Genomic DNA, 23,657 nt, shown 5'->3' on the forward strand with positions numbered 1-23,657 from the left:
ACAATATCATACAATCAAGCGAGCTAAGAGCTATAAGCCTGCCTACCAAACACCCACCCTCATTTAGCCTGATTGGCTTTTGAATTCCGGCTATTGAATACAAAATATACACACCACACGGTTTACCTTCACCTAGAGTCAGCGGTGAGTCGAAGTCAGTCTATGACAGCGAAAGGGTTCTCATTTTACTCGTAAAGTGAAATTGTTATCAATTCTTTAGGCAGGGGGTGTAATTATTTTATGAAAATGTTGCGCTCCTCCCGGCCTTTCCAGGCCCGCACATCCACATCACATCATCAGAGAGAAATATCATGCATCCGTAATTTCAGCTCTTGATGTGTAGGTGTACTACGAACTCTGTGACTGTGTGATGTTAACCAGAGGCTTGTGAAATGATAATATCCTCAAATCCCCCCTCTTTCCTATCTCAAGGGACAATGATTGCATCAGTTAGTTTGAACTTTGTTTTCTGGTATTGCTCTAAAGGTTGAAGGTATGAGTAGGTAAGGGGTGTGGGAAGAATAGGAATATAGCTGCAGGCTAAAAAGTATGTAACTTCACAAAACTTCAATGTCTGGTATTGTAATTAAAACTACCATTTCAAATTCAAATTTAAGTCTCCAAAGTACTTATAGACCTTGATATAATAATTACTATGTACAGAGTAGGATGTCCTTTCTGAAAATAAGGATATATACCAACCAACATTTGTGTAGAGATGTAACTTAATATTATATAATATATTTTTGTTGTTGTTGTTTCGGAATAGAGAAAGTGAAGTTTGATTACTTTTTTATGGAAACCCTTAGGAGTTCTTTCAATTGCTTTAGATACTTTTTTTTCCTTTTCCGGAAATATGAAATTAGCGGTAGTTTTAAGGTAGACAAAACTTTTTTTCTTAGATAACAGATTTTTTGAAGTGAATGAAAATTGTCTGCTATATTTTTTTTAAAAGAAAGTCGAAAAATTTAACTTCAACCACATGAAATTTGTGAGGATTGTTTTTAACTAAATAAGTGTTTTCCTAATAATTCTAAATTTTTAACTAAAACTCTTAACTTATAATAATAGAATAGGCTTACAATTTTAACACAAAAACATTTGTTTTTGACTTTTTATTCCAATTATTCAAATTTTTGCATCAAAACTTTTAAATTATTGAAATCAAATTATGTATCTGTAAATATTTTTGGAAGCATTAAAATGCCCTAAAAATACAGTATATAAAAATTTATTCAGACGTACCTTTTCCAGCTTTAAAAACTGACATATGTTTAGTTTGACTTCGGAAGTAATTGGGCCATATTCACAGTTCTTTGATAAGTTCAAATTTTGTGTTTGGTAAACTAAATATCGGTCTACGTTAAACTAAATATCGGTCTACGTTATTCATAGACAATTTAAACCCATTTTCAAAAAAGAGGCTGGGATACGACCCACACTTATAACTTCCCATACCGTCTGTCGTTTGTCTAGCTTAAAAGTTTAAAGGTTTTCGTGTTGGGTTAAAAAAGTTGTCAGTTGAATTCTTCTTAAAAATTACAAACAATATTTTTCATATAAACAAATACTTTAGTTTGAAAAACTAGTTTTTGTACCAATTTTAAGAGATACACGAACCAAACATCGAATTTTACCAAATTTGCGTACCTACCATTTTTTGTAGGTTTTATTTTTTTATGAAAAAAAAAACGGTCTGTTGAATTTTTATAAAAAAACAAACTACTGAATATCGAAAACAATATTTTCTGTGAAATAAAAAAAGTTTGGAGACAATATTTTTAATTTTTGAAAAGCTATTTGAGTCGAAAATCGATTTTTAAAAGTATTAAAAAAAATGTCAGTTATATTTTTCTCAAAATTTTACTAATATTGAAAACAGTATTTTTAAAGGATAAAAATAGTTTAAAGCCAATATCTCAAATTTTTGAAAAGATATTTGATTCGAAAATCAATTTTTACCAACTTCTGTAAATTTTTTTTAGGTTTTTAGTTTTTTTGTAAAAAAAACTGTCAATTCAATTTTACTGAATGTTGAAAACAATATTTCTTATAAGTTAAAATTAGCTGAAAGCCATAATCTCACATTTTTAAAAAGATATTTGAGTCGAAAATCAATTTTTACCATTTTTTGTTAAATTGTCATTTAAGTTTTTATTTTTTCTAAGAAAAACTATCAATTCGATTTTTCTTAAAATTTGACCGAATGTTGAAAACAATATTTCTTATAAGGTAAAATAAGTTGAAAGCCATAATCTTAAATTTTTGAAAAGGTATTTGGGTAGAAAATATATTTTTTTAACAATTTTTGTTAATTTTTTTTTTAGGTCAATTCGATTTTTCTCAATCTTTCACTGAGTGTTGACAACAATATCTTTTAAAAGATAAAAGTAATTTAAAGTTAAAGTTTTGAATAGAGATTTGAGTCGAAGTTCAATTTTTACCAACTTTTAATTTTTCTCAAAATTTTACCAGTTATTAAAAACGTTTTATTTCGTTGCACAAAATTGTTTTTGAGATGAAAACATTTTTCATTCGTAAAATTTTCGAGGTGACAAATTTTCAGTTTTTTTTTATTCATACAAAAACCGTTAATTGGATTTTATTCCAAAACTATATTGTTTTAGTATCATGTTATGTTCAAGTCTCTAGCGTCATTGGTTCTTTAGATATTTAGGGCTTACCAAAATGTACATCTTTTTTTTAACTGTTCTGGTAAAAAAAACTACCCACGCAATATTCTTGATAGCCCTTTCTGTATCTTTCTATATTATTATCTGTATAACAAAATTTATTTGAAGTCGATATCTTTTCTGGTTCTTGAGCTATAGACGACGAAAAAAACGTCAAGAACGTACGTACACACGCACGCACAGACATCTTTCTAAAAATCTTTTATTTCGACTCTAGGGACAAATCGCACCCATTACAATAACTTCTAATGGGAAGTTAAAAGTAGCCTAGAGTCTAAAAATGAACACGACGGAACCTGTGCTTAAGCTGATCTTAACTCTACAAGAAATAAATAAAAAAACTAATTGAGCAAATTGCGAGAGATTGTATTTAAAAATATAAAAACAAAACTTGAATTGTGAATAGACTTAAGCAAGATTTTATTTTACTAGATGTTGAAATGGTACCCGAATAAACTTTCGGATGACGGATGACGACGATTTTTATGCAAGGTATCAATTCTATAACAGAAAACCTTCTAAATATTGAAGATTGAACTTCAATTAGACGTTTGCCATCATCTGCGAGTTTTCAAGTCTTAACAGAGCTAAGAGTTTTCGCTCGTAATATTCACCAAAGTGACATAGGTAATGTGAAGCATACTTTACGGCTTCAAACTTGGGTACCGTAGCACATTCAGCAGTTCACAGTTGATTACAAAAAACGATATTTGGATTTAAGATAGATTTGTTGGTTAGAGTTAAACTTAGGCTACATCAGGTTTAGAGCTACTTTGGTTTCGTTACTTTTTTCTTTCAAGTGTTTCGAAATATTAAGATTGTAAGACAGCAAATATCCAAGATCTTTGCAATAGTGAACGACTTCAATAGGCGCGTTGTTTAGGGACCAGTTTTTTTTCTGCGAGTCTTCTTCTCTGACGCAGTTCAAAACTCATTACTTTTGTCTTGTTAAGTATTGACGCAGAGACTACAGGATTCAAAAAATATATTAAGTTTGTTGATTTGCAGTTGAAGGGTAGTTAGATTGTCAGCCAGTAAAAGCTAAATCGTCGGCGTAGGGCAAAACTTTGATTTGTATACCGGCAAAGAGTATTCCACCCGGAAGTACATCACAAACGTCATCAATAAACAAGGCGAATAATATCGGGCTAAATATACACCCTTGGGGAACACCTGATGTTGTTTCAAACCATTTACATAATTTAGTTCCTTCCCACACTGATGCAGTAGATGAGGCAAGAAAGTTGAAATGTAAGTGAAATTCCTAAGGATGACAATTTGTACATCGAGGCATTTCTATTTACCTTGTCAAAGGCTTATTTAAAATACACAAAACAGGCATATAATTTCTCTTTCTGCTCCATCGATCTCCTGGCAATACTCGTCACAGCGAACATATGGTCTTACGTTGAGAAACCCGATCAAAATCCTGACTGGAACATGGTGAGTCGGTTGTTGTTCTCAATCGATTCCGTCAACCTTTCATAAATAAGTGAAGTTAGAATTCTTCTTAGCGAGTTGTTTCTCTGGCATCTCCTTTTTTAAAGATTGCCATTATAACAGCTTTGTTGAAATTGTTTGGAACAAAAGAATTTTCAAAAAGTTTGTTGAAATATGCCAGAAGATGATTTTTAAACGGTTCCGTACTCATGAAAGTTGTAGAATTCAATCGGAATGCCATCTATGCCAGGAGCCTTATTATTTTTCATTTCACTCAGAGTAGTTTTAAGCTTAATTCGAGTAATAGGATTATCCAGTTAGCAGATATTGACATTGGGTTGGGCCGACAAAAGAGTTTTAAAATGAGCTGCTAGTGTCTCAACTTGGAGCGTAGTCACCATGCTTCTACCATGACCATCCGGCTCACGAATACTGTTCCAGAAAGCCTTCGAGTTTTTACAATTTGCCAGTTCTTTTGCAACATTGTTGACGTAGTCACATTTTTTTTGGTACAAATTTTTTTGAAGATAAATGTTTTTAAAAATTAGAACATTTGTAGATCTGAACAACTCAAGATAAACACATGAAAGTTTACGGAGTTTGCCAAAATCATTATCATATCATTTGTTTTTTGGTGTACTAGCATTATTTCGGCTGGTGTTACTGTGGGCAAATGGTGCTGAGGCCTTGATAACTCTTGTAATATGTTTATCATAACTTTCAAGGCTGTTATATTGATACGAGGAAATAGAGCTGATGTTAAGGCTTAGTAAGGATTTTGAGTTTAATTACCTCAAACTAAATCAAGAACAGAACGAAGTCACACAGATAATGAGGGGTAAATGTCCTGTTCCTTGTCAAGTTTTTAGTCTAAGGCGCCAGTTATAGCTATCATTGGTTTTCACCATTGAAAACAAACATTTGAACGTTTTTCACAGGTCGTTTATAGCTATCATTAAACATTTCTGTTATTAAAAATAATTTCCTGATTGAAATCCACCGAAAATTGTTAACTGACAAAAATCTGTAATTTCAATTGTGTGAAATTGAAACACAAATCAGTGGAACGATTCGTTTTTACTTTTAAACATAAAAGTATCAGCTCTTCTGAAAAATGAATTTCCGTCCGAAAAATAGAAAAATAAATACGTTATTACACTTTCTATCTCAAAAAAAATGTGATTGAAATGTGATTTCCGCTCAGTATATGATTTTCATTTCTAATCAAAGCGAAACAGTGTCAAATATCGATTCAAAAATATTCCGGATCGATTTCTATGATAGCTATAACTAGCGCCTAAGCTAACAAGGCAATTTTAACAACGAGGAGAGCGGCTCAAAGTGCTGTTTTTCAGAATTGTGTGTGATCACAATTCTTAATGAGACCTTTTTGGTCAAAGTTCTGTATTTCAAAACATTGTAAACTTGGAATATCAACATCTGATATCCGTATTTTCTCTGACAGCCAGGCCGCTATCAAATCTCTGGACTCTGTATCTACAAACTCTATAACAGTCCATAACTGTCGATCATCAACAGGTAACAGTTTAATATTAACCTTTGCTGGGTGCCGGGCCATACAGACATTCCAGGCAACTGTAAGGCAGATGAACTCGCCAGGATCGTTACAGTACAGCCCATCCTACCATGTTTGGCAAGTACTTGCATACCAATCGCTACTTGTAAACTGTTGCTAATGCAAGACGCTGCGAGGAGGGCAGGCACCAGGTGGAACAACATCACCACGTGTCAAGCCACAAAAAACATCTGGCCAACGCTGGATTTAAAACGTTCAAGGTGCTTGCTCTCTCTAAGCAGATTGCATATAAGCTCGATAATAGGTGTCATAACGGGACACTGTCTAATAGGAAAGCACGCCACGAAACTAGGCGTATTCTCAAATGACTTTTGCAGAAGCTGTATGGACGAGGAAGAGGAAGAAACGGTTCTTCATCTTCTCTGCACATGCCCTGCTCTAGCTCGAAAACGCAAGAATTACCTAGGAGAATTCTTATTTAACAATTTAAACGATCTAAATCATATCGGTATAATCAAACTCTCAAGTTTCGTAAGGGACTCAAGCTAGTTCCATTGAGCTTAGGAGGAAGCCTCAAGATTCATGTGGTATCACAATGGGCCATTAAACTGGCCTAAGTGTGTCCGTCCATCGTGTCTATCTTCGACAGCCACTATAACCTAAGCTAACCTAACCAATGGGTTGTGAATTGCATTGTATTTATTTTGAACGCGAAGTGACGAAAAAAGTAGGACAAGCTGGAAAAGTGATGGTTGAAATTGCAAAATCCTTCACTTATCGAAGAAAAAAGTATTTGAAATTTTACATTCACGCCTAAAGAAGAAAGAAGAAGAAAAAAAAGATAAACTTTCTCGCGTTTTGATACACTATTGGTAAGAATATGTAAGAAGAAACTATTTCTTTCTTTAAGACAACTCAAAAACGGACCAGTGATAGCTAGAACAATAAGTAACCAACTTATAGAAGCAAGTCTTCCTGGTAGAAGTCCACTAAAAAACCATTGTACAAGGACTTCCCTTTGCAAGGAAAAACTTTCACCGTTATTATTGGAATAACGTTGTGTGGTCGGATGAAATGAAGATCAATTTGTTTACTTCCGATGGAAAAATGTAGGTGAGAAGGCCAAAAGACAAGAAGTTTAACTCAAAATACACAAAGAAAGATAGTGAAGCACGGTGGTAGGAATATAATGATTTGAGGGTACTTTTCAGCATTTGGTGTAGGTCCAATATTTTTGATCAAGGATACGATGTGGATTATGTCCGCATCTTAAATTCAGTTATGGTTACACTAACTGAAGAGGAGGTGCAAATCAAATTAGAGTTCATGCAGGATAATGACCAAAAGAACCGTTCAGAATTGGCTAAAAAATATTTACATCAATGCAAGAACAATGTTATGGAATGGCCATCACAATCACCCGGCCTAAACCCAATTGAACACTTATGGGGCATCCTAAAGTAAAGGATCGGAGATTGTAAAACCAAAAAGAAACACGAATTGTGGTCGAAAATTTAAAGGAATTGGTGGATTCATTGAAAACAGTGAAGGCAGTTATTAAAAATAAGAGTGCCACTCCAAAATACTCAAAGAATTTGAAATACTCTTACCGTTAAGTTATTTTCTTGCTACAAAAAGAGTAGCGTTCTAATTTTGTTTCTATTATTTTTTCCATCACTGTAACTTGAATGATTATTATGACCTACACAATATTTTGACCAACTTTTTAGATACCCATTGTATTCCATGGGGCTCATTGTAGGACAGTCATTATAAAGAAGACGAAGTGTTTGAAGAACAATGTGAACCGTTTTATTTCTTCAACCAACTAAATTAAATGGGCCACACGAAGTCATTATTCACTCTGGGTCCCATCCTTCTATTTGCAAACAGAAATAATAATTAATCAGCTTGTACATTAAAGTTCAAATGTGATCCAGGATAAAACACAACATTCGAGGTTAAGTCTGAAAGAATTCTTATATACATATGCTTCATCTATGATTCGACAATCTTACTTAATTTCTTGTAAAGTGTTATAACCTTTTTGAAGATGACAACGTTATATTTTTGATAAAAAAATCAGAATCAAATTTTAGGTTAAGCATTATTTTCAGATAAATAATCAAAAATATTGCCAAATTTTTGATTGATTCTCGACTTTATAGTCGTTAAATGCCTTCAAGTTCCTAGAGCAGCTCAATGAACTTTTATTTGCGTTGCTGTACCAAACTTCGAACATGCAAAGTTGTAGCATAATGTTGACTGAGCAACCTCAAAACATTGTCGAAAATATTAGAAAAGTACTTAAACTGATTTATGCCAAGTACATGCTTCCCTTCGAGGACATTCAACTACATTTTTTTTATATCTTAAAGGATACCTACACAAAAACTACCATTCCTTAATAATCAATGAAATACCTATCAATCCTTGAGCTCTCCGTACTCCGTACTCCGGATGTACATATGTATCGTATATTCAGCAAACATTGTCAGCATATTTTATACAACATAAGTCAAAATAATGAAAAACAAAATTGCAAACATCATGAGGAAGGATATAGAGGAGACTCCTTTTAGCATGGAATTAACTTCCCATATCATCGTCATCGGATATCTGTTAACAAGCACCAAAACAACTTCTATATGTATGTTTGTTTATATCTATGTATCTACTCTATTGATAAGATCTCTTGTCTTTTTCAAGATTATACGAAGGCGATACCCTTTCAAGTTGCCTTTTTTGTGCACCCTCAAAGGTTATTACAATGAAAACTTAAAATCCCCAAATACCCCTTCCTACCAACCACCCTCAATATGTCATCAGTTGCATGCTGTTCCTTCTCGTGCAATGCAATGGCACTTAACTCTTATTTCTCTTAAACCCCACTAAACCCCCCTCCCCTCACTTCAAGAATCATTCTCATATCCTCCGTGTTGATTCTTAAAAAATAAAAACGACAAGGAAAATAAAAATAAAAACAAACAAATAAAATTAAATACTTACATTTGAATTTTTCATCTCGGAGCGATTCGATTCGTCTGCGTTGCATTCGCTTCGGTGCATCGCACTTGGCTCCGCTCGTCTCGATGGGATTCTTATGCAGGTAATCGGCAAGCCATCTTAAGTTGCAATCACATATGAATGGATTCCTTGCGAGGTGACTATATAGGAGTAAAAAGGAAAAAAAAAATATTAAGCAGGATAAAGGAAAGATTAACAAAGCTCTTCATGTAATGTGAAACTGTTGATATGTGATGTTGCGAGAACCCAACACCATAAGGCAAGGGCAGAAGGGAAGAAACCATCTCTATTGTGTCAAATAAAAGAGGCAAAAAGGAACAAAAATAAGAATAAGGAAGTATAAAGTAGCTGCTGATGCTTCTGTCTATCCAAAGGTATCCTCTTCTATACCTACCTACTTAGGAAGACGACGACGACGACGAATGTAGCTGGATACAACTCTAGGTGATGCCTTTTCTTCTTCATAAGGATGCAACAAAAATCCCTCAAATGAGCAGTAGATATCCACGCATATGTCAAGATCTTATCTTCGAAATGTTAAATGCGCGCCGAATAGGAGCTAACGAGACATCCTCTATTGAGGATGTCAAGGATTCCATGAAGACGAAGTCTACAACTCTACGAACAACGACGACACGATACAATGTTCTGCTTTAGCTGTTCTTTGAAGGCGAGAATGATGATGCTATTCAAGAAGCGCATCAAGCTATACTTATAGGAGTTATAGTACCTTCTATAAAAAAACATTAAGCAACCATTAAGACGAAGACGACGACGAACGGAACGATGGTATTCATTTGCCATTGCTTCCTTTGGTTTGTCTTTATCGTAGTGCGTCGCGTCGCGGCGGCAATGTTGTCGTTCGTCGACTTCGCGTCGTGTCGTGAGAATGTAGCAATTTTGAATTGAAACGACACATCACACATCAGGAGGGATTTAAAACTCATTCTTATAATTTTCCAGGAGGGATTAATCAAAAAACAAAGCCGGAAACTTAAGAAACATACAAACAAACAGTAACAAATCAGCAACACCGTTTATCTGCTTGTATAGTGCTGTGCGGTTTTAAAAGTTTTTTTTTTGTGCTAGGACTTGAGAATTTTATAAATTAAAAAAAAAAGCTTGGGTAATTTCTTTACTTCAAATCTTCAAGAAAATTATTCTTTAAATACTACGTTTTCTAATAACAGGTTTACATTTTGATAAAGGGTTTTTTCAATAAGGACTTGACAACTTGTATAATCGGAGAACATAGCTTCAATACTCTAGGCAGCTTGATTTAAAATGTTTGTAAATCAAGATAAATAAATAAATAAATAAATAAGGTGGCGCAATAAGTCGCAGAGAACTAGGACGTTGTAACTTACAGCTTTCAACCATTCCTGTGTTCGAGAAAGGACCCTACAGTCTTATGCCGAATTCAAAAGGCTAATTTGAGAAATCCATTTTCATGAGATTCCTCACGAAAGGCAGTACCCGTGAAAAAACTTTACATGGCACAACCAGATCTCTAACATGGCAGTACCATGCATTTACCATCACGTCACGGGTGCTATACGGGTATAAACTAAGATAATTACGTAACATACACCATCATGTGGTCTGGGCGTCGCTTAATTCCTATGATCGTCGTAGAATTGACTGATTTGCTTAGTTTGCTACTAACGCTTAAACAAAGCGATATTTTTGACACTTTTTGACACCAACAACGATTGGCACGAAAAAAAAAGATTATTTTGCAGCACCTTTGCTTGAAATTTTCCACGACCATCTTTAAGGTCTGGGATAGGTTGTAAGTGGTAAAAAATGAAAAGGGCTAATGGTATGAAATCACAAGGTTTCGTTGAGTCATCGCTTGTTCCAGAAAAAATAATAACGTCAGGAAACTTTTCTCGAAAATTGCAACTGCAAAATGTTTAAAGATTTTTGTGGTGAATTTTTCGACTTCAGTACATTTTTGAAATATGTACCGTTCTATTTTCGGTAATGGCGTAGTTTTAACTTGTCAAATTTCCAAAATATGAAAGCTCTAAAAATTGACAGGTGCCCAGTAAACACAGTATTCAAAATGAAACCTCTTATTGGAAACCCCCTTAATTATTTTGACTATCGATTTTTGTTGGAGGTCATCCTAACTGTCGCTAATTTCAAAACTAGCTGTCTAAAAATTCCAGTTTATTAGAACTATCTTGGAAGCCACTATTACCCTTCCATTCGCTATGCTACGAAACGATCAATTTATTGAAGGAAAGGTGAGCGCATTATCTCACGTCGTGGACCTGTGGCGTGGGGTTACCCGAAATCGCTTGTCTACTTAGATAAGCGCAAGACGATTGACGCCTTGTAAGACAATATTTGGCACGATATTTCTGACATTCGGTCACAATTGCTGCAAAACGGGGTCGAAAATTTGCCCTCATGAAGGTTTTTTGAACTTGGGGTCATTTACTGCTATCATTGATTTTCATCACTGAAAATTTTGTTTTTCAAAATTCAAAAGCGATTAAGAAAATCAAATTTGTTATTTTTGATGGTAAAATAAAGCTTATAAGTTGTAGATTTTTTTTTTTAAAAAGGCTCAACACTTTCTTTGAGTTCATTTTTATTTTTGTCAATAATGAAATCATTTTCAATGATCTCTGATTTTATAATTCGGAACAAAATCTTTCCGCTGAAAGCTCTCAATTATCTTTGTTTTCCCATCTGTCAGTTTTACTTTTAATTCACTCTAATCTAAAATGTTCGCTTCAGGAAATACGTATCAATTGATAGACACAAAATTTTTAAACCTGTCGAAAAAATAAAAAAGTGGTTGGTTTCAAAGATGAAACCCAATGATAGCTGTGACTGACACTTTAATAACTGCGTTCAATCTCAGACAGATAGGGTATCCGGATATCTTTCTGTTACTGTTTTACGTGTAAAATAACAGCTGATCAAAAACAGCTGAAATGTCAAAAAAGGAATTCAAAGGTATCCAAGAATTTCTGGGGTATGCAAGTATTTGACAGAACAGCTGATTCAACACATGGTTGAATCTCAAGAAACTTGAAAATTGATTTCAGCTCTTTCTATTTGTTGGTAAACAAAAAGATACAAAATATAAGTTGAAGTTGTGTTTGAGGATGTTCTGTACATAATAGACGATGAAGAAGCTATTTGCCTCCGAATTTTAGAAGATCTATTTGTTTGAACTTCCAAATTGACTTGTTTTCGTTTTGTATAGGTAGATGTCCATTTTGCTAGGTCCTACCGAATGAATTGGCCATATTTTGAGATGATCGCTGAAATTTACCTCAATGAGGCACAAGTTAATGACACCGAAACAATAAGTTCCCTTGTGCCATCCTCTAGGATCTTTCCGAATTCGCCCGCTACCTCATCTTCGGTTGAGAACTTTAGTCTACATTCAAGAAAAAGAAGCAGTGGAATGTCTGAATTAAAAAAATGGTATAATGTTGAACAGTTGGCTATTTAATATACTCTCCGAGCAATGAACAATGAACTTGGAGAATTTCGCTGAATGCAAAATGAGCAGAACTCTTAGATAAATTGAACCTGTCTCCAGCTGATAACAAACTTCAGTCTTTTCTCCAAATTAAAATTTCTTTTATTTTGCTGAACTTAGTGCAAGAGATCCTAATAATTTGAAATCGTTAATAAGCAAATAATTGTAGATATCAAGACTAGTTGGCTATTCTAGTTGATGGTGCCCCTTGAATGGCCTTTAAAGAAGCTTTAGATAACCAAACGGATATATCAAGCAACAAAAGTTCTTGCGTTGGTCAAACCATTAAGCTTAAACTTTATCTACTGTGAACAAACCAACTCAAAACCTTACCGCAATGCAACTTCTGCTCATTCGGAAATGAGATCGAAATCCTTCCAAACTATATCTAGGTATTGTCACTTCATAGATAGTTTTCTGTTAAACGTATGTAAATCGTTTAAAACCGGAGATTTCGCAAGTAAATTATTGATCGTGTAGAATTCCAATTGAGGTTAGAGGAAACTTAACATAGATTACATAGATTACCTATCAATTCATCATAGTCCGACGTATCAGTTGAATCATCCATTAAATGTTTTATCTTACAACAATTTTGAATTCGAAGCTTAAATGTTTCTGTGCTTTTTGTAAACAGCTGAAAGTTGTTTTTATTTTTTGACAGCTATCTCAATACAGCTATCCAACTCGTTCAACAAGGTATCTAAAAATCCACCTGTCCAAGAAACCCTTTTGAGATTGAATGCAGCGAATAAGTCAAGATTCAAGAACTTATATGCTGATATTCAACTCTGTTTGAGAATCGTATGACAGTCTGGGTCATTTAAACATTCACCCTATTTTTGACGTTAAAGAAGTGAAAAGCTTCAAAGCAACAAATGAACAAAATAAAAACGTGGGTCGAAAACCGTATTGCTTTAGGAATGGAAGTATTTTAAAATAATTTGAGAAATATTTTCTAATTCATGAGTCAAAATGAGCTTCTTATCTTGTAGCTGGTAGTCAAATTTACTCTCAAGTGAATCATGTGAATATCGTTTGAGTTCATCATTCTACAATAATATTGAAGATAGAAAACAATGTAATTTTACCCCCTTCCCCTTCCTAACATCGGACAAATACAAATTATTGAACTCCATAATCCGTCCAACTATTGAAATCTTGGTGAGGATTTTACAGACTAAGTTGAACAAAAAAACTTTGCACAGCACTACTTTATTAAATCCTAAAACAAAATAGAGACTGTCTCGGATCCTTGAATAGTCTATTCACTATAATGTATTACACAACCCCCCACCCCCCACTTCGGGTGATATATACTTACAGAGTCTTGATGTTCTTTATTGAATCGAAAGTTCCATTTGCTAGCGACTGGATATTGTTATCATACAGGGAGAGCAGCGTTAAACTGTGCAGATCCTTGAATGCATCCTTTCGTATACACGATATCTCGTTGGCATTAAGCAGAAGTAGCTGCAGCGATGATAGGCCCTTAAACACTCCCGAGGGTAAGTCTTTTATCTTGTTGCCATATAAAACCCTATGATGTGAAAACAAAAATAGAAAACAAAAATTACAAAACATCGTGTTTAACATTAAACCGCAAAAAAACCGTAATATATAAATGTGTTTGTGTATGTGCAGTGTGCAGTGTGTAAGTGATGTGAGGTTATGTCATAAACATCTTCAAAACAAAACTGACTTTACTCCTTCAATGACGGTATTACACACTTCACACAACCCAAGTTAACCTTTTAGCACAACAAAAGATTGACTATGTTCTATTATATTCTATACTCTCTATTCTCATATAGGTATAGAAAAGACTATATAGAGGTTTGTATATACTTACAGAGTTGTTAAAGCCTTGAGACCACTCAGGGCATCGTGTGCAATGCGGGAGATGTTATTGTTCGATAGGTCGATCCGCCTTAGTCTACGGAAATTCGCAAATGCCTTCGGAGGAAGTTCGGTGATGTAATTCTGCTCCAATCGACTGCAATGTAATAATAGTTAGGGCTTAGTTCAGCTCATTTTACCACCAACAACAACAACAAAATAAAAATCCAAGAGATAGAAAAATACAACAAAAACCAAAGAAAGACTTAGAAACTCTATTGTTTCAACTTTGGTATAGAAAAAAGGAAGAATATACTCACAGTTCAGTGGTGTCATCGGGCAGGGAGTTGGGCACATTCGTGAGGCTTTTCTCTCGGCAATTTACAACGCCATCAGCACACCTACATGGGTGTGGACAACTGCTTGCTGCTCCGCACTCCATTGGGGCGTTCTCTGTCAATCCTGCAACGGAATGCAATTTAAAAGAATATAAAATCGCATTAGAGTTCACAGATAAAATAGTATCTAGCAGATAGATAGTAGTTCTGGGTAGACTTTTAGAGTAGGTACATCTATTGCTGCATCATCATGACGATACCAATGATGGGATGCCTGTCTAATGGGTGTAATGTCAATTGTAGGTATACATTAGACTCCTTAACAATGGAGATGGGAGATGGTTCGGCGAACTGTCTTGTTCGTTGTCAGAGACATCATCAGAGAAAAATAAAAAGAATAACGTGGCTAAACTACCATCATCATCGCCGAGGCTATAATTATCTCGTTTTGTAAGTAATTAAAATGCCATGATGGTTTTATTCTCACCCCTATAGCTATAGAAATACGAAAGGCCATTTAAATAGTCGTAAAAATAGTTTGAGATGTTTTTTGGTTTTTTGTTTTTTTAGTGCTTTCCGCGCCCCCATATTGTCTTTAAACGATAAAAATTTACTAAGGGACACTTGAGTATTTTCTTTTTTTTAATTATCTACTTGATTCGATGCACATTTTGTTTTCATTCTTTTAATTTTCCTTCAACTTGACTTCGTGATAAGATCTCTGATTTTATTGTGTGTCTTGTTGTTTCACCCAAAAATAACAAAAACAACAACAATAACATCTTCTTGAAAGTATAGTGGATGATTTTGAAAATTTACAAGCACAGAAGTCACTAAATTGACTAAGAGAAAGTCATGGGATAGCCTTTACATAGTTCCTTATAGTCAAAGAAATAGAGTTGTAAATATAACTGGTTATGGATTTGCGGTTTCAAAAGTATAGGGCTGGAACACAACAACTGTCAAACTTTTTTTTCAGTTGAAAGTCTGACATTTACAAAAACGACATTAATAAAAATTGTTGAGACCTACTACAAAAATGGAGATTCTAACATAACCACATATCGTGCTTGCAGAAAACTACAGAGGAATTTCTATTCTGAACTCTATGACGAAAATTTTGACTTCAATTCTGTACGAAAGGCTCACTAAGTGGATCGAGAACACTAATCGTCTAAGCAAGTTTCAAGCTGGTTTTCGGTCGGGCTTTTCAACGGTGGATCACATTTTTGCACTTACCAGTATTGCCATGAAGTCTATTGAAAAGAAAAAGAAATGGTATGCTTGTTTTGTAGATTTCAAAGCATCATTTGATAAGGTTAACAGACAGGCTTTAATGTATAAGCTCTCATTACTAGGGATCTCCCGAAAACTCCTGATGATGTATTTTAAATTTTTGAAGTCATCAAGCGCCTCTGTATGGGATGGATCAGAGTTTTCGGATTGGTTTGAAACAACAGCGGGTGTTCCACAAGGTTGCATTTTGTGCCCAATAATGTTTGCTTTGTGTATCGACGATATCTGTGATGAACTTTCAGGAGGAATACTCTTTGCCGATATCCAAGTTTATCCAAAAATTGAGTTGAGTTTATTAAGGCCAAAGTGTTTTTGGATACTTGGCTCTCGAGGAGTTTGAAGCAATTCAAAGACATTTTTTCAAACGCTTGTTTACATTACCTAATTCAACACTAAATTATGCTATTTACGTGGAGTATGTCGAAACGCCAATATATACTCAAAACCTCAAAATGAACTGGGATTATTTAATAAGAGTGATGAAGAGGGCTGAAAGAAGTCTTCATAAAACCATCTTGCTAAGACTACTGCAATCTAATGACAGTCTTTTGAAAGAATGGAGTCAGCTAGTTACCTCACATGAAGCTAACTTAACTTTATTGGAGTTAAATGTAGATGAATGGAGCTTCATATTTTAAAATGTAACTGCTAAAATGGATGAAAGAAATTACAATCAGCATCTCTCTAAAGCTTCGTCAATATCCTCAAGGAACAACTTCTTCGAAAACGATGATGAAACGACTATCAGCGACAGTTCGGAGCGTTATGGTTATGTGATAAACGATTTTATTTTTGCCTGCTATTGAAGAATACGAATTAAAGACGATGCTATATGCCACACAACTCGGGCGAATATGGCTTTGTTGCAAGAGAGATTTCCTAGAAAATTGATAATTACCTCGTGAAAAAGTGATTTGAAATTGAGAATCAAATTTACTAGCGAAGGGATAACTTAAATTTACTTGATTTTAAATTCTTAACAGTGACTTTTTTTTCATTTGCAACAATACCTCCCGAACTATGTTTATAGTCTAAAGTGCTTGGTTTCATTATCTGTCCTTTGTTTCTTTTCCTTCTATCCTCTATACCTGCTAACTGCTAACATATGGAACATCTCAGGAAAATGACTGACATATTTAGTATCTGATGGTAAAAAGGGCAGTGTGAAACCTGATTTCGGATAAATCATCAACTTCTAACCTGCTAGTAATATAAATTCGATGCTTCCCGAGAAAAAGAAGAAGAAGAAGCCTCAGCAAAAGAAGACTTATGAGAAATCATTAGATAAGATTAAAATAAGACAAAAATCTACAATCTAGTGCATAGAATTCATTGGTGAAAGTTTTCTTTTTTTTTTTTGGAAAGGAAACTAAATTATGGTCTTGTAGAGGTTCCCATCACAAACCATCATCATAAGACATCGATGGAAAAAATTCTACTGAGACTAAGCTGCTTATTATACACTTAACTAGTGTGAATTAGAAACGCTTTCAACTATCAAAATGATTATATGCTATGCATCAAGGTGGTTAATGGAGATCAAGCACCATGAAGACCATGATTGATTTTCATTTAATTTGAGAGGAAGGAGGAGAGTATTGGAAATGTTTTACTGATTGAAAACATAACAAAAATTAGGCATATTGCTTCTATATAAAATGAAACTTGGGTCATAGTGGCTTTTCATAGTTAATACATGCCAAGGCTTGCAGAAGTTAAAAATTTTACCAGGAGAACAATCTATTGCCAGGGATCAAATGACACCATTAGGCTGAGAATTTGACTGGAAATTTATTTTTGATTCAGTGTTGGTAATTTCAAGAAAGAATAAGCATACAATTTTATTATATCAAGCGGGCACGCAAGAGGTCATGAATACGGTTATAATGGTAAATACTAGGTGTGCAATTAGAAAAGTTTGATAGGATTTAAATTATCGGTAGAAAATTTCTAGACTTCAAACTTTTAAAGAGGAAAACTATGTAAACTAGAAAGCTGTTTCTAAAGTGATATCATAATCATATCCAGTTCATAAAAACCAGCGAAAAATTATGTTATGAATTACGGGCCCATAGACAAAACTTTCTTCAATTCCCAAGCTCTACAAATGCATTGTCTACGACAATCTCTACTTTCATCGTAGACCTATTTTTCTTTCCAACAACATGGATTATAAAACGGCAGATCCACTACAACCAATCTTACTTAATTTTTGTTCAAAATTCTGAAAGAATTAGAGAAAGGGAATGAAGTAGTCGTTATCACTACATGCTGTAGTAAAGCTTTTGATAATATCAGTCTCTAAATAATTTATATTAAACTTAAAGCCTTTCATATTTCGTGCCTTAAATCATACCTTGAACCGCCGATATTTTTATAACCGCCGATTCCATTTATGGAGTCACTTAAGGGAAACAACTTAGTCCCTTATTATTTGTATAAACTATCCACGACGTTATTAATGTCATTGATAATTAAACTGTGTCTATTAACGCTGATGACATGAAATTAGCAAAGGTTATTCCTATTCCATCTGTTTCTGTCTTACCCCATAATGATTTTGACTCATTTCAGAGTTGATGCGTCAAAAATTTCTTAGAACTAAATTAAGCTAAGTGCCAATTTATAACATTAACCTGTAAGCGTTCATATCTTCCCTAACGAACTGAAAGTCTGCACGATCTAAAGCGACTTAGAAGTTGTTTGCGGCACTAAGTTATCATAACAAGGTCAACTCATCCCTTGACTTCATCAAACGTTAGTCTAATGAATTCTCCAACCACTTTGTCCCTAAATTCCTATTCACCACCTTTGTTACAACTCTCATTGCATACGCTAGTCAAGTCTGGTGATGGAGAGAATCAGAACTCTCACTCTCAAAGAATCGAATCCGTACAACGCTGATTTCTTCGATTTCTATTCGCGGTCTTTAAAATTATATAACGGAGAGGACGAACCGAGTTCCACTGTAAGGGAGATAGAACCACTCAACCAAGGCGACGCAGATCAACAATTCCACCTACCCGACCTCGACGAAGTGAAGATATCTATATAAACTCAAGCCTGACAAAGCTAATGGTGCTGACGGCATTGCTGCCTAACTATTCAAATCATCTGAGGCGATGATTTGGTAGGAAACATGCACCAAATCCTCTGCAAAATATGGTCGGAAGAAATCATACCCTCTAAATTGCACCAGCTACAGAGGTATTAGTCTCCTTAACATTGTCTGTAAGATCCTGCCGTATTTTGTGAACGTCTGAAGCCGTTCGTCAACAACCTGATAGCTCCGAATCAGTAAGGCTTCAGACTAAGAAAGTCCACTATCGACCAAATATGACATTAAGCTACCTTGGAAAAACCTAGGAACTTCAAATCGATACCCACCATCTCCTTATCGATTTTAATTGGAAGATCAAAGCGTGATATCAGTGGAGCGTTTTTGAGCATTGCGACGGAAGCGAAGAAGATGGGTTTAGTGGTCAATAAGATCAAGACCAAGTATATGCTGTCATCAAAAAAGGACATTGATTAACCAGGACTTGGACAAAACGTCCCATGGACAGCTGAGGTAGTTGAGGACTTTGTCTACCTAGGCATTGCTATAAACACAGACAACGATATCAGCGCTGAAATCAATCGAAGAATAACTCTTGTAAATCATTGCTTCTTTGGACTTAGAAGGCAATTGAGAAGTAAAGTCCTCTCTCGAGCACCTAAAATCACCATCTATACGATATTCAATATCCCGGTTGTTATTTATGGCGCTGAGGCCTGGACCCTGTCAAAGAACGATGAGAGCGTCTTAGGATGCTTCGAGAGAAAAATTCTTCGGGTGATTTTTGGTCCCGTATGCATAGATGGAGAATGGAGGAGAAGATATAACGAAGAACTGTAGCGACACTGACTTAGTTAACAGAATTAAAGTCCAACGACTTAGATGTCTGGGTCATGTAAAACGAATGGATATTAACGTTCCAGTTCTGAAGGTCTTCAAATTAGAACCCGAGGGACGGCGCATTAGAGGAAGACCGTGACTCAGGTGGCGGTCGCAGGTAGGTGAAGACCTCAACCAACTTGGCGTGTGAAACCGGAGACAGCTTGCTAGGGACCGAGCTGGCTGAAGACGCATGTTGGATGAGGACCATGTTCGCCCCAAACTGTAGCACCAGCTTAAGAAGGTCTTCCCTGGGGTGAAAATCACTTAAAACTCTCCGAAATCGCTGATATTCTCTTTCTTCACCAGCTTTTAACAGGTACCACAGACTCATAGTTTCTTCTAGAAAAGATTAATTTTTATACTAATCCAAGGAACGACAGGACCCTCTTTTTCGCCTTCCTTATCGACATACAATTTATGGCCTTTTTCAACCTATAGCAAGAATGCTTCACTTAGCTAAAAACGTGCATAGCACCTTTGACTTGGCACTTAGAAACAATCTCTCCAACTCGGTTTAAAATGTTGGTTCATTAAAAACAAATGTGGGGACCTTCAGACCTACGCCTTAGCAAAAAAAATAAAAAGCTTTAAGTCCAGCTTTAAGTCCTTTTTTTAAAAGCTTGTAGCAAGTAAATAAATAAATTAATAAATTTATATTATTGGTTCACTTGGGCGTATACGCAATTTGTTACTAATTTTTATATTTTCTAAGACTGTTACGGGGAATGAAGTACTCGCAAAGTAGAATAGTCACACTATAGAGGTCTGGATTCAATTTCATTCTGTAACAATGAAATGGAACTGCACTTCATTCAAAGTCAGGAGTAGAATGGTTAAAATCCGAACTTTTTTGAGCGGACTGTTTAGTTCCAGCAGTAAATTTTGAATCACTCTTTTCAATGTGTTTTTTAAAACTCTCAAAAGGTTTTGCTATTTCCCACGATACAAATGCATACACATTTATTTAAATACTGGTCATCAAATCTAATTTTGTTTAACCTTATAAAATCGGCTGCCCCACTGTAACTCAACCAACTGCAACGTGACGAATAGACAGTTCGACATTATAAAACAAAACAGCCTTAAGCTAAAAAAAAGCAACCAATTTTACATTATGCTGCATGTGGTGGTCCTTGCGCGGTATAGGAAAGGTACCTCTTCCTACCTACATACTCATACCTCGTATACATCTTATAGACATGAATCGATTGATTTCCAATTCTAAATGACTATTTGAACAGATCACCGATCACTTACCTGAGCATTTAAAGTCCTGATCGTGCAGATCTGCCACGTTTTGGCCCTTCAACTGACTTGGCGAATGGCATTTTGTATATGGTGCCAGTCGTGGAGCACTGCGTAAGAATCTCGACAGCCAAGATAAATGGCAATCGCACGAAAACGGATTGTCAGATAGCCTTAGGGCTCGTAATCTCCCCAATCCGGTGAAGACATTGTGCGGCAGCATCGTCAAATTGTTGTTGTTTAAAGTTCTACAAAAAAAAAAGTAAAAGAAACAAAAAATCAAAGAGCGTGTAGATATTCTATATGTGGGGGCAAAATTTTAATATGCATTATGGATGAGGCAAGGTATAAAGGGGACAGTAAGAAAAACAAAACAAAAAATAGAAGCTTACAATATCTCCAAGTCAACAAGACCCTTGAACGCCTGCTCGTCCATGCACATAATTTGATTGTTGTCCATTTGGAGGCTTCGCATCGATTGAGCACCTTTGAAGGCTTTCCTTGGAATCGTCGTAATGCCATTGTGTGAGATGTCCCTGAATAATGATGATGATGATGATGACGAAAAGAATTATTATATTATTTAGAAGTCTTATAGACACCAAACAGTAAACAAAAATAAACAAATTCAATTCTTAAAAAAAGAACAAGAACAACAAAAAAGAAGAAAATGAAAATGAAGGTAGGCATAAGGCATAAGCAAGGCATCTATCTAAGATAGGCTATTTGTCAAAGTTGAGCAATAAGGTTACTTTTTTTTTGGTTGTGGTTTTCTTCATTTTTATTATTCTCTTCCGCCTCCTTTTTTTCATTTCACATTCCTTCCCCAAGGACATAATTTTCATTCAAACATATTTCACAATTGACTGACCCGAAATTGGTTCGACCCTTTTGCTGTTACAAATCTATGTAAGGTACGTTCGTTGGTAGCCAGCAAAAGGGTTTCAGCCCCGACCAACACACCGCGCGTATAATGTATAAATATTTACTCAGTATTTCCATTATTCAAAATTTGGTCCTTGTTGTGGTGCGGTGGGAAAAAAAGGGGGCGATTTGCAAAAATTACTTCTAAATAAAGTTTAAAGATAAATACAAAAATTTGTTATTTTTCTTCTTCTTTTTTCTTTTTCTTTTTCTTTTTCTCTTTTTGGAATTGTATTTGGATATTTTGTTCTGTTTTGTATTCTTTGGGTTTTACTTAAATTATATATAAATATAAATCTATAAGAAGAATTGGAAAAAAGCGTAACTACTTACAATCGCAAAAGACTAGCTGAACTTGTCACAAAGTTTTCAGGAATTGCCTTAAGCCGATTGTTGTTTAGGCGTCTGAGGCGTGCATCAAAAAATTACAGAAAAAAAGAAATAAGAAAACAAAAAATAAAATCAAATCAAACAAAATGAAAAATTTTAAAATAAGAAACACAAAAAATATACGAAAAGAAGAAAGAAAATGTATATGAAGCAAAATTCAAACAAAATAAATTTAATTTTTTACTTGTATTTAATAATTTATCAATAATATTGCATAAAAGTTTATTTAATTAATGTTTTTACTCATGCAAAATGTTTTTTAGCATCTTATTAATTTATGTTGCATGCTTTTAGGCTAATTGCATATCTTGTTTACTTTACTTTACTTTACTGTACTTTTATTTCTATATGGGAGTTAGATACTTACAGCCTCTCGAGTGAGATAAGATCCTGGAAGGCATCCTTCTCTATCGTGTGGATTTGATTGTCAGTTAGTTGTCTATTAAGATGAGAGATATACAAAAAAAAGAAGAGGTATTAATATGACTGCCTTGTGGTATGCCACATAGAAAAAGAGTAATATATACAAAATAAACAAATAGCTGAGAGGCTGACATAATTTCCACCTGTCAACCTAAGTAGAGAAGGTAGAGGGAAATTCCTTGCCAGAGGCCATGGTGTGGTGGTGGCTCCTCGGCTTGGACAGTGATGATGATGAGTCTAAGCACACACACCTCCTTTTATACTGCATCGTAATATTCAAATGAATTTGGAGCACTCTACTGGCGTTGTATATGGAGTGCAGTAATAGAAGTAGAGACGTTGTGCATGCACAAAGCTGACAGACATGAGACCTGCAGGTGAAGCAAATGATAATAGACGATGGCACCGCGATGACATATGGGAGGAGCACAAACAGTAGCAGCGCAACAGTAGCAGCTAGCAGAAGCTAGTAGCACCTCAATCTACTGTTCGTTTGTTCGGTTCTTCTTCATTCATTCTTCAAACCTATACCTATAGATAGAAATGTATGTACCCTCTGCCTGTCAAAGTATGTTTTGTGTGTTTCTGACATCGTGCTAAAGTCAGACGTGACTGTAATTCCAATAAATTGTGTTTTCTATCTGTAATTACATTATTCTCGACTTCAAACGAGGGATGAGTGAGTGTAAAGGTCTAGTAGTAGGTAAAGTAGGTAAGCTAAGGTATAGCAAAAGTAAATCACATAAAGTGCCTGCCTGCGGGACACCTGCTCGATTGCAGCATATAAATAATTATTATGTATAGTATATTTTCAGGAGGACGAACGGACTTGAAACGAAGCAAGGGGGAGTGCCATTTGGGAGAGAATATGGTGGTAGTGGCGGCAGCAGCAGCGGTGAAGGCAATTATCTCTGAAATGTTAAATACATTTCATGAACAGTGAGCGAACAGCTCACACAAGGAACCACTTTACGAAGCGATTATCTTTGAAAACCGCCACATTAAAAGCAACGATATTAAAGAAACAAATTTAAAAGTGAGCTCTGAGTGGCCCCAT

The 23,657-nt window shown here is 35.1% G+C and overlaps 1 protein-coding gene across 6 annotated transcripts in view; it reads right to left on the reverse strand.

The window, feature by feature from the left end:
* LOC129940367 (protein slit) overlaps positions 1 to 23,657 on the reverse strand; it is a 224,096-nt gene that overhangs the window by 35,495 nt on the left and 164,944 nt on the right. For 4 of the 6 annotated variants that reach the window (XM_056048683.1, XM_056048682.1, XM_056048681.1 and 1 more), the window contains exons 5-12: positions 22,545 to 22,616; positions 22,121 to 22,192; positions 21,256 to 21,399; positions 20,876 to 21,111; positions 14,365 to 14,506; positions 14,058 to 14,201; positions 13,530 to 13,745; positions 8,680 to 8,837 (exon numbers count right to left, since the gene is read on the reverse strand). In XM_056048683.1, the coding sequence (XP_055904658.1) occupies positions 8,680 to 8,837; positions 13,530 to 13,745; positions 14,058 to 14,201; positions 14,365 to 14,506; positions 20,876 to 21,111; positions 21,256 to 21,399; positions 22,121 to 22,192; positions 22,545 to 22,616 (1,184 nt within the window). The remainder of the gene's footprint in view (positions 1 to 8,679; positions 8,838 to 13,529; positions 13,746 to 14,057; positions 14,202 to 14,364; positions 14,507 to 20,875; positions 21,112 to 21,255; positions 21,400 to 22,120; positions 22,193 to 22,544; positions 22,617 to 23,657) is intronic. The other 2 variants (XM_056048685.1, XM_056048684.1) reach the window with 1 other exon arrangement.

This window comes from Eupeodes corollae, chromosome 1 (assembly GCF_945859685.1).
Source record: "Eupeodes corollae chromosome 1, idEupCoro1.1, whole genome shotgun sequence".
Classification (NCBI taxonomy): Eukaryota; Metazoa; Arthropoda; class Insecta; order Diptera; family Syrphidae; genus Eupeodes; species Eupeodes corollae.